Here is a 12,230-nt window from a genome sequence, read left to right as displayed (position 1 = left end):
CATGTTTTTGATGATTTCTTTGTTTCATTGTATGAATATTATCGTCTTCCCAGCACTGTCCTTCACACTCAATTTCTGCCTTTCCATTGTTGGTTGTGTTGAGCTATATGTTAATGCTGGTGAGTAAGACCGGATGTTTTGGTCGGATCTTACATGGTTCACTGTGACATTTGCTGCACCAACTTGCACCAAGCATTGTTTATCCACATAACAAGATGACTTTAGTAGTACTTTTTTAAAGGTACAGTACTATAACATGTGTGCTTCGTGGGCCCATAACCAGTCTGTCGGGGTCAGAATTCACATTATTGTACCAATAGTGGTCCTTTCTTGTAATTGAAGTGAAGTAAAGTGAATTATATTTATATAGCGCTTTTTCTCTAGTGACTCAAAGCGCTTTACATAGTGAAACCCAATATCTAAGTTACATTTAAACCAGTGTGGGTGGCACTGGGAGCAGGTGGGTAAAGTGTCTTGCCCAAGGACACAACGGAAGTGACTAGGATGGCGGAAGCGGGGATCTAACTTGGAACCCTCAAGTTACTGGCACGGCCGCTGTATCAACCGAGGTATACCGCCCCAATCCATAATCCGTAATCCATTCCAGTCTTGTGTAGGTCTAAATCTTGTCGCTGTGGCCCTTTGAGAGCTCTTTGGTCTTGAATGAGATAGTTTTAGGTGCCTTTTATCTGCATTACAAGATGGAATTAGTAGTATATTTTTAAAGGTACAGTACTATCATGTGTGCTTCATCGGCTAAGGGTGTAACGGTACACAAAAATCTCGGTTCGGTACGTACCTCGGTTTAGAGGTCACGGTTCGGTCCATTTTCGGTACAGTAAGAAAACAACAAAATATACATTTTCTGGTTATTTATTTACCCAATTTGTAAACAATGGCTTTATCCTTTTAACATTGTGAACACTATAATAATTCTGCCCAAAAATAGAAATAGCTCTGTGTGTGATGGATGTGAGCCACCACTAGGCTGATCAGTGCAACAGCAGGCAGTCATGAATGCTAAGCATAACAATAACATTCATATACACACAGGGTCCATTGCCAGGGTTCATGTGGTCAACATATATACAATTAAAACTAAATAAGATAAGGCTCAGAATTGGTTTCTTAACAAAACCTTTCTACATATAAAGTGCAACATTTCTACATATAAAGTGCAACATTATTAAGTGCTTCAAGTTGTTGCTCAGATTAAATAAAATGACAACACTTTTCTTCTACGTATAAAAAGTGAAGCATTAAACAGTTTCAAGTGAACTCAGCTTCAGATTAACTTTTCTTTTTCCGCCCCAGTCTTTAACCCTGGTGACTTTCACTCAATCTTCATGTTTTTTGCCAGAAAAATCAGTTTATCCACATTGTCTGCACAACATGGCTTGCTAAAGTCCAGTCAGGGGCCATGTGATGGGCAGTCACAGTTATGTAGCTCTCTGTAGCTCTGGATGTCCATCCATCTGTTGTGAGTGCAATGCCAGATGCAGAGGACAGATCCTGGATAACAGCAGATTTAGTTTTCTCATAAAGGCCCGGTATGATTTTCTGGCTGAAATGTGGGCGAGAAGGTACTTGATATCGGGGCTCAATTACCTTCATGTGTTTAGAGCCAGTGTTTTCCACCACTGAATATAGTCTTAAATCTGCTGCTATAAAAACACCAACGGCATTTGTTATTGCTTTAGCCCTGTCTGACTCGCCGAGGAGAGGCTGCTTGAATGCGGTGGGGAGCTGTGTTTGCACCACGCTCGTCTTTCTCTTAGTTGAAGCGATGTTCACTTGGGGTGGTGCCGCTTCAAATGGGTTAGCATGTTTGACGTGTTGCCAGAAGCATACCCTTCTGCTGCTGAACAATGTTGGCAAACATTTCGCTTTGTCCACCTCTCGTCCTCCATTGTTGTATCGCATCGCAAAGCAGAAGTGTTCCCAAACGGGAGATATGAACGAGGCAGGAGGGTCTTCCAGCTCTGACTTTTGCATGTTGTCGTAGCCCGGTCATTGCTGGCATGCCGTGTGTTGTGCATCAGTGTGCATTGTTTACACAACGTGCGGTACGCTACTTAATATGTCCGTGTGGAAACTCCGTTCCGAACCGAACCCCCCCGTACCGAAACAGTTCGATACAAATACACGTACCGTTACACCCTTATCATCAACGCATAACCGGTCTTTTTTGTAGTCCATTCCAGCCTTGTCTCGGTCCTTTGACATCCCTTTGGTCTTTCCCATGGTGTGGAGAGATTTGAATAAAAGAGATGTATATGAAAAGTACTACTAACACAAACCCCAAAACCAGCGAAGTTGGCACGTTGTGTAAATCGTAAATAAAAACAACATACAATGATTTGCAAATACTTTTCAACCTATATTCAATTGAATAGACTGCAAAGACAAGATACTTAATGTTCGAACTCGATAACTTAGTTTTTTTTGCAAACATTAGCTCATTTGGAATTTGATGCCTGCAACATGTTTCAAAAAAGCTGGCACAAGTGGCAAAAAAGACTGAAAAAGTTGAGGAATGCTCATCAAACACTTATTTGGAACATCCCACAGGTGAACAGGCTGATTGGGAACAGGTGAGTGCCATGATTGGGTATAAAAGCAGCTTCCATGAAATGCTCAGTCATTCACAAAAAGGATGGGGCGAGGATCACCACTTTGTGAACAAATGCGTGAGCAAATTGTTTAAGAACAACATTTCTCAATAAGCTATTGCAAGGAATTTAGGGATTTGACCATCTACGGTCCGTAATATCATCAACAGGTTCAGAGAAACTTGACAAAACACTGCACGTAAGTGATGATATTACGGACCTTCGATTCCTCAGGCGGTACTGCATCAAAAAGCGACATCACTGTGTAAAGGATATCACCACATGGGCTCAGAAACACTTCAGAAAACCACTGTCAGTATCTACAGTTCGTCGCTACATCTGTAAGTGCAAGTTAAAACTCTACAATGCAAGGCAAAAAAACGCCGCCTGCTTTGCTGGGCCTGAGCTCATCTAAGATGGACTGATACAAAGTGTAAAAGTGTTCTGTGGTCTGACAAGTCCACATTTAAAATTGCTTTTAGAAACTGTGGACGTCGTGTCCTCCGGAACAAAGAGAAAGAGAACCATCCGGATTGTTATAGGCGCAAAGTTGAAAAGCTATCATCTGTGATGATATGGGGGTGTATTAGTGCCCAAGGCACGGGTAACTTACACATCTGTGAAGGCACCATTAATGCTGAAAGGTACATACAGGTTTTGGAGCAACATATGTTGCCATCCAAGCAACGTTACCATGGACGCCCCTGCTTATTTCAGCAAGACAATGCAAAGCCACGTGTTACAGCAGCGTGACTTCAAAGTAAAAGATAGTGGGTACTAGACTGGTTTGCCTGTAGTCCAGACCTGTCTCCCATTGAAAATGTGTGGCGCATTATGAAGCCTAAAACACCACAACGGAGACCCCCGGACTGTTGAACAACTTAAGCTGTACATCAAGCAAGAATGAGAAAGAATTCCACCTGAAAAGCTTCAAAAATTGGTTTCCTCAGTTCCGAAACGTTTACTGAGTGTTGTTAAAAGGAAAGGCCATGTAACACAGTGGTAAAAATGCCCCTGTGCCAACTTCTTTGCAATTTGTTGCCTACAAATCTAACTGGAAGTGTCTTGATCGTCTTTTCCAGGCGTTGACAACTTCTATGATGCTGTGGAGGACATGATTGGCTACAGACCAAACCCTTGGATGAAGTGGAGCTGGTCTGTTATCACTCCTTGCTTGTGCCTGGTAAGAATCTGCTTCCTCTTCCATTAACAAGTGGAACTTATTCATGGTCTAACTTGTCTTCCTGTCCAATCCAGAGCTGCTTCATTTTCTCTCTGGTCAAATACAAGCCGCTGACGTACAACAAGGTGTACAAGTATCCTGATTGGGCCATCGGAGTGGGCTGGACTTTGGCTCTGGCCTCCATGATCTGCATTCCCATGGTGGTGGTCATCAAGATCATTCGATCCGACGGGCCGCTCATCGAGGTGCGTCAGCTGCTAACACGCTAACAGGGTGTGTTTCGTTCCCAATGGAGATTCATGGTTTTTTTCTCCTTGTTGTCCAGAGGATCAAGGCGGTTGCCGCCCCCGTTCGCGGGGGAGCGAGTTCCCGCCCGGCAGACCACTGCAGCCCCCGTGACCTGGCGTACCAGGCGGACTCCATCGGGAACAAGGGAACGCTGATGAAGGGTCCCAGCCACACCATCGTAGAAACCATGATGTAACGCGAGCGGGAGACGCTCTCCATGAGATCGCTCTCCTCCCCCCTGCTGTCCTTCTAAAGCTAAAGCTAACGAGCCTTCTGTTTTACTGTCTCTCCGTCCGTGCGTCTGTCTGGTGGAATGAAAAGGGTTTTAAGGAGAAAAAAAAAAAATCGCATTTTTCAGGAATACTTTGGGAGGATAGAAAAACATTTCCCATATGTCTCAGCTGAAGACGCAATAATTGATTAGATGCTGCTTCCATTACTGGACAAGAACTTTGATTCAATATTAAACCTGTTGGATCCAACTGTGGATTTTTTAAAGGCTCAGCCTAAAAAGGCCCCAAAAAGCCAAGCTAATTATGACACAAATGTGTTTTAACTGACCCCCCCCCCCCTCCACACACAAACAATTTTAGGAAATCAATCCAAAATCACATGACACATCAAAGCCAAAAAGAAGTACAAAATCAAAGCTGCGAGTACTTAGCTAACAAAACAGAATCAGATGAATGTGGATCTTCTCAAAAGCAGGATCTTGGTTCCTACAACGCACCTTAGCACGCGTGACACCCCCCCCCCCGGCCCCCACCTTACCTCTCGAGCCACCAACTGCAGCGATGCATCCAAAAAGGATTTGAACTGTTGAACCCTTAAATGTGTTGTGTTTGCCGTCGTGTCCAGTATTAGCTGATCCGTCTCTTATCTATCGCGATATCTCGCTGTTCTAGGGACCGTTTAGCGGCCGCACTACTCTTGGACCGCATTTAGTTTGTTTTACCGCAGAGGAACTTACTTCTTCTTCTTCTTTCTTAATCCCTCCTCTGTCTATCCTCTATTAGGAATGTAGTCTTCTGGTGTTTGCTGTTGATGATCGTCGCAGTAGTGTCACGTAGAACAATGCTTGACTGGTAGACATCATACGGGCTAAAGTATTGGGACACCCGGAAACAGGAAGTGAAAATTTCGGGACAGAGGTCTCCGCTGTATCACACAGCAGAGCAAAGACAGGGAGGGCAGGCATGAGATCCGCTAAGGGAATTATTAATTATTAATTAATATAAGGATAGTTTTTTTTATGTACAGTAGAACACGCTTTGTTTTGAGCACCCATCTTTGTTGATTGACAACTCAGGTGCTGGTTGAAGATGTTCTTGTCAGGACTAAAAAGTGCACGCTTAAGTCGACTTTGATATAAAACTTAAGACCCAAACGGGTCATTTACATGAAAATTGGTTAATGTAGTACCCCTGCGAACCCAAGAGGGAAAAGCGATAGAAAATGGATGGATAGTTTTGTTAACTAAATATATTCACTATGTAGTTGTCCAGCATTAACACTATGTGACTTCCCGTTCAGTGCAAAGTCAGCTTCAAAATAAAGGCATGGCAGTATTAACTAGGTTTCTACCACAACTTTTTTAGAAGAGTTTTTTTAGATTGATAGCCACTGGAAATAAGATTTGCGTGTACGATGGAGATACTAAATATGGGCCCCTAAGCAAAGTTTTATAAGAAGGGCCCCTTATTAGAAACATTTTTATTCATGTGAAACTTTTAGTTTTTTAATTATTTAATTTTAATTTTATAGGAAAAACATTGTTCGATAATTCAATATTTTAGTGCAAAATAACACATTTTAGGTAATTCCATCCATTTTCTACCGCTTATTCCCTTTGGGGTCGCGGGGGGCGCTGGAGCCTATCTCAGCTACAATCGGGCGGAAGGCGGGGTACACCCTGGACAAGTCGCCACCTCATCGCAGGGCCAACACAGATAGACAGACAACATTCACACTCACATTCACACACTAGCAGACACAACTCTCGAACCCAGTTCAAACACTTAAAAGACCAGCACTGACGCAACATGCCCAAGTGAGAATCTCTAGATACATTTGCCATTACATTCCTATCAGTGACAGAGCAGGAAGGGGCTCTGAAAAAGTCTGTGGCAAAATTTTACATGCACTTATTCATGCAAAACAGGGGCCCCCACGGCACATATAGGAGTCATGAAAACAAAATAATTGAAATAAAAATATGCACAAATGGAGGAAATCAATGTCAACAGAAGAAAACAAGTCCTTTATTATCATTCATTCTTCGTATGTGTCAGGCCAGAGTCACAAGTAAAAATCCTCCCGTGTGAGGGGGTGTCGACATAAACGTGTTCTACTGTACATGTTCACGTTGCTGTGTATTACAGCTATAACACGTGCAGCAGGGGTGTCCCAATACTTTTGCCCACAATGTTGAGAGAAAATGATCCATCTCGGGCTTGAAGAAATATTAATATAACTTTTGTGTAGCCAGGCCTGTCGTTTATGGTGTGCTGTTCCAACAATGGCGGCCGTACCTTCAGTAGGTGTTTCCTCTTCTTGTAAATATCAAGAGACCGGTTTTTCATTTGGACAAAGTGTGCCAAACAGGACCAGGTGTCCGGTGGTTGTGCTCCAGTGGTTCTGTTGGGATTTATCAACGCGAAATATAAAGTTTAGAAGGCGTGAAAGTTGTCGTTTGGAACGGTTCTGAAAGATAGCTGTGTTACTTCAGGACCAGGGACAGCGCTCTTGGTCCTGCATTGAGCCTCAGTGCTGTGTCTCAAATGGAATACTTCTAAAACTGTATACTGTGTTACTAAGCGCACACATTTTGACAGTGCAGTGTTGTCCAAATCCATTACTGTCACTGCGCTCTTACCGGAAATGACAATTGCAATATTTACCTCTTTTTTTCTCCAACTGGTTAGTACTTTCCACCGCTACAAGTTGCTTTTCAGTCACCATTATTTCAACTTAGTCCCTCCCCTTTTGCTACGTAGACAATATGGCGACATTCAGGTACTGCATTTTGCCGTACTTATGCGCTCAAAAGACTTAAGTGTAAGTACAGAAGTGTACCAATTGAGACGCAGCCTCAAAGTGAAGCAGGCTTTCAGAAGTGCATTTTTACCAGCACAGCATTGGTACTTGAACACACCACCGTGACACCTGAGCCTCCTTTAGCGTCAACGCGTGTTTGATTTCTCCTCACAGAAATAGTTATCATATTTTAATCCTGTGGACAGTTGATATCTTGACATTGTGTAATCCAGTGAAGGGTTGATATCATGATATCAACCCAGTGCAGGGTGGATATCATGACATCACCTAATCCAATAAACAGTTGATATCATTTCATCGTGTAATCCAGTGAACAGTTAATATCATGACATCGAATCCAATAAACCGTTCATAACATTGCATCTAATCCAGTGAAAATGTGATATCATGACATCGCGTAATCCAATGAAGAGTTGATATCACGGCATCTAATTTAGTGAACAGTATCATGTCATTGCGTAATCCAACGAACAGTGGATATCATGACATCTAATTTAGTGAACAGTTTCATGTTGTTGTGTAATCCAATGAACAGTGGATATCATGGCGTCTAATTCAGTGAACTGTATCGTGCCATCGTGTAATCAAATGAACAGTTGACATTATGACACTGTGTAAATCAGTGAAAAGTGAATACGACAATTATCTTGATATCATGGCATCTAAACCATGGGAACCGGTTGATATCATGGCAATTGTGTAAACCACTGAAAAAAATATATCATGACACCATCTAATCCGTTGAACAGTTGATATCATGCCATTGTGTAATACAGTGAACAGTTAATATGACAATAATCTAGTGAACAGTTAAAATCATGACATTTAATCCAGGAACCAGTTGATATCATGACATCATCTGATCCAGTGAACAGTCATCACGCCAATGTTTAATCCAGTGAAGGGTTGATATCATGGTATGTAATCCAGTTAAAGGTTGATATCATGGTATGTAATCCAGTTAAAGGTTGATATCATGGTATGTAATCCAGTTAAGGGTTGATATCACGATATCAATCCAGTGAAGGGTGGATATCATGACATCACCTAATCCAATAAACAGTTGATATCATTTCATCATGTAATCCAGTGAACAGTTAATATCATGACATCGAATCCAATAAACCATTCATATCATGACATATAATCCAGTGAAAATGTGATATCATGACATCGCCTAATCCAATGAAGAGTTGATATCACGACATCTAATTTAGTGAACAGTATCGTGTTGTTGTGTAATCCAACGAACAGTATATATCATGGCATCTAATTTAGTGAACAGTATCACGTCGTTATGTAATCCAATGAACAGTGGATATCATGGCGTCTAATTCAGTGAACAGTATCATGCCATTGTGTAATCAAATGAACAGTTGACATTGTGACACTAATTTAGTGAACAGTGGATACGGCATTTATCTTGATATCATGGCATCTAAACCATGGGAACCGGTTGATATCATGACAATTGTGTAAACCAGTGAAAAATGTATATCATGACACCATCTAATCCAATGAACAGTTGATATCATGCCATTGTGTAATACAGTGAACAGTTGACATGACATGAATCTAGTGAACAGGTGAAATCACGACATCTAATCCGGGAACCAGTTGATATCATGACATCATCTAATCCAGTGAACAGTTACATTGCCAATGTTTAATCCAGTGAACAGTTGATATCATGACATTGTGTAATCAATTGTAATGGCTGCCGGGATCCATCCATATTTATAAATATTGCCAGTCACAATTAGCTTGTGCTCAGCTGGGGGGGAAAAAAATAAAAATAATATATATATATATATATATATATATATATATATATATATATATATATATATATATATATATATATATATATACTTATCATGTCATGGAGGTGTTATGAACTGTTATCACCTGTCAGCCAAAGGGTTTTGCTACGGAGCCACTACTTGGAGACAATCTTCATTTTTGACCGTTTTTGTGGATTTCCCATTGGCCTGTGGAGAACTGGGACGGACAGACTCTTACCAGGAGGACTTGAGCTGGATGCTCGGTACCGTGAGTAGACTGCGGCCTCCAACTCAAGTCCTGCTGGTAAGCGTCTCTACGTGCATGTCGCCTATAACTTGGGGGACTTTGGGAAATCTGTGCTGTATAAACTTTGGGTGGTGGTCTGCACTTTGGGGCTGTGGGATTGAGTGTGGTGTATTTGGTTACATGGATAGAAGGGGGGAGATGTTTGTTATGCGGGATTAATTTGTGGGATATTAAACATAAACCTGATCGGTTTGTGGCTAATGGTCATATATGTCTTGTGTGTATTTGTTTAACTCGTTCCCACCCGTTACTCCTTAATTAGTGTAGTGGCAGCAATGAAACATTGATATCATGTCATTGGTAACACTTTAGTATGGGGAACATATTCACCATTAATTAGTTGCTTATTAAAGTAACAAAGACTTAATTTAGAGTTATTTGGACACTAGGAGAACATATTAGGGTTAGGGTTAGGGTTATTATTAAGCAATATTTCTGAGGTTTTTGAGGGAAGACTCTTAGTTAATGGCTTACTGGTTGTATAATAAGGCCATGCAGAATAAGGCATTAATAAGTACTTAATAATGACTATGAGCCAATAATTTGCATGTTAATAAGCAACCAATTAATGGTGAATGTGTTCCCCATACTAAAGTGTTACCATGTCATCTTCTAATCTTGTGAACAGGTAAAATCACGACATCTAATCCAGGAATTAGTTGTTACCATGACATGGTGTAATCCAGTGATCAGTTGATATCATGACATCTTCTAATCCAACAGTTGATATCATGACATTGTGTAATCAATGAAAAGTTGATATCATGTCATCTAGTCTCGTGAACAGTTGATATCATGACCTTGGCACATATCCACCTGCTTGGCGTTCGCTTTCCTCCTTTGACTGTTGTCTTTTCCTAGCAAGTGATACAGGTCGTGCTGTTCTTGTCGCTAAAGCAGCGATCATCACAGTCACGCAGCCATTGCAATCAGACGTGATCTTCGGTGCTTTGGTGTCTTTCTGCTTCATTCGACTCCTCTTTTGTGTCTGCTTGGTTATTTTTCCTCCCGCCCCCACGGTCCCCGCCAGCCAGTCAATGACGACCATGTATTTTTGCGTGTGGAAGCACGTGATGCACTACTTTGTACTACCCAAATGTGAACATGTGATCTTTATTTTAGTGTGCGGTTTTTTGTTTTTTTTAACTGAGCTCAGCAGCTTGTGTACTTTTTTTCCCCCTTATTTGCCTTTTTTATTTCAAACATTTTCAATTTGTTACAAAAGTCAATGATGTGCAATACGCTTCCCGTCATATTGTTCCAAAAGTGTTTTGATATTAAAAAATGTTCATTATGAAGAATTGAGAATTTACCAGATAAGTATTTCCTGTGTGTTATTAGCTCAGTGCTGCCACTCTGCGAGACGTCAGGGAACTACATCAATATGTGTGTACTGTATTTCCTTATTCACTAAAGCCTGAACTTTTCATCATCCTCGCCTCTGTCCTCCAACTGATGGTTTCCATAGCGACGACCATCTCCTGCTCTCCACCCTCCCTTTGTTCATTGGAAAATGTTTAACAAGCATTTTAAAGGTTCATTTAAAAAAAAAAAAAAATGTTGGTGTCATCTCTAAGCTTGGGAAAAAAAAGTGATCAGGTTTTAAAAATGTCAAACTTGTTTATGGTTGTTTTCTTATTTAAAAACAAATAATCTGGAGACAGTTTCATTTGTTTCACTACACAACTGGTACGTGCAGATATAGTGGATCCCAAATAATGCAGAGACGGTAGCTATAGCAAAAAGGTCTTCCTCTTTATTCTTGAGGGTAAACACAAAAAGGCAGCAAACAAAGCGATGGCGGCAAAAACTAACACACCATGAGGATACTACAAAGAAAAAAATAACCAAAATACAAAAATAAGGACGCTAGGCAAAGCTCGGAAATACTGGGCGGACCAAGAACTCTCTCTAGTGATAGTTATGTGTATTTCTGGTCTTGTCTTCCTCGTCCGGACAGAAGGATGTCACGGCAGTGCGACTGGATCAAAAGAGATGTCGGAGACGCTGTACATGAACCAAAAGTTGCTTTATAACAAGCGAGCGTCATTACACATGACTGCAGTTCCCTGGAGGAGCCTAGGTCAAAAAAATGAAGGACTCCTAAACTGGAGAAGCCAAACCACCAGTCTTATATTCCTACCTCCTGTCTGTATGTGCTAAGTCAGGCGAGCACATCCTGACCATAAAAGGATATATTTGTAAGTGTCTGGAAAACAACTGCTTTAAGTCATAACTTAAATGTTGGCGTTGAACTAGACAGGTACTCTCTCCTCAAGGATATGGTTATCACTTTTGCATTCCGAAGTCCCAATTAGGGCGTATTTCCTACGAGAAGTGGTCCAATCTACCCGCAAGTATCAAACTAAGGGGCCTTATTTTATTATGTGCTCAAACTGGAATACCAATATTTAATTAAACTTGGTGGTTTGCTTGCTCCAAGGTGAATATAAACATTCACCATATGTAGAACATAATATGAGTTAATTCATTCACTTCAAAAGCAAGGACAAAGTTTCTCTGGTACAAAGCTCCGGCACCCAAATGCTGACACAAAAAGTAATGCATTAAAATAATGATAAATGGGTTGTACTTGTATAGCGCTTTTCTACCTTCAAGGTACTCAAAGCGCTTTGACACTACTTCCACATTTACCCATAAATGCACCATTAATAAACAGAAAAGATGTAAACAACAGAACCCCAACTAGTCAGTGGGATTACGTTTCGAGACTACCAGCTAACCTACTACCAAGAAATTGAGACTCCTGTTAAAATATAATTTATTATATCTATTTTTGACAGGCTGATTAAGCCTGGATTGACCACCGGCTCGCTCCCCCCCTCCAAATCCTCCTGCTAGCTCGATGTTGACATTCTCCTCACATTACGGACCAACGCTTGCAAAAAAGTTACCGTTGTGATTATTAGATTACATTTAGCTCCCTCCTGCGTCTCTTTTCAGTTGCCATTGTTAGCAAATGACCAAGGAAGCGTATA

General features: G+C 41.1%; 1 protein-coding gene across 3 annotated transcripts in view; it reads left to right on the top strand.

Moving 5' to 3' along the window:
* Window positions 1–4,565, top strand: part of LOC133578425 (sodium- and chloride-dependent taurine transporter-like) — an 82,293-nt gene extending 77,728 nt beyond the window's left edge. For 2 of the 3 annotated variants that reach the window (XM_061932854.2, XM_061932856.1), the window contains exons 13-15: window positions 3,695–3,795; window positions 3,870–4,040; window positions 4,121–4,565. In XM_061932854.2, the coding sequence (XP_061788838.1) occupies window positions 3,695–3,795; window positions 3,870–4,040; window positions 4,121–4,279 (431 nt within the window). In that variant the 3' untranslated portion in view covers window positions 4,280–4,565. Of the gene's footprint in view, window positions 1–3,694; window positions 3,796–3,869; window positions 4,041–4,120 lie in introns of those variants that run through there. The other variant, XR_009811856.2, reaches the window with a different exon arrangement.
* The last annotated feature ends 7,665 nt before the right edge of the window (window positions 4,566–12,230 follow it).

The sequence above is a fragment of the Nerophis lumbriciformis genome, linkage group LG38 (assembly GCF_033978685.3).
Source record: "Nerophis lumbriciformis linkage group LG38, RoL_Nlum_v2.1, whole genome shotgun sequence".
In the NCBI taxonomy this organism is placed as follows: Eukaryota; Metazoa; Chordata; class Actinopteri; order Syngnathiformes; family Syngnathidae; genus Nerophis; species Nerophis lumbriciformis.
The sequence above is the reverse complement of the archived record's forward strand: the minus strand, read 5'-3'. Positions and strand labels throughout refer to the sequence as shown.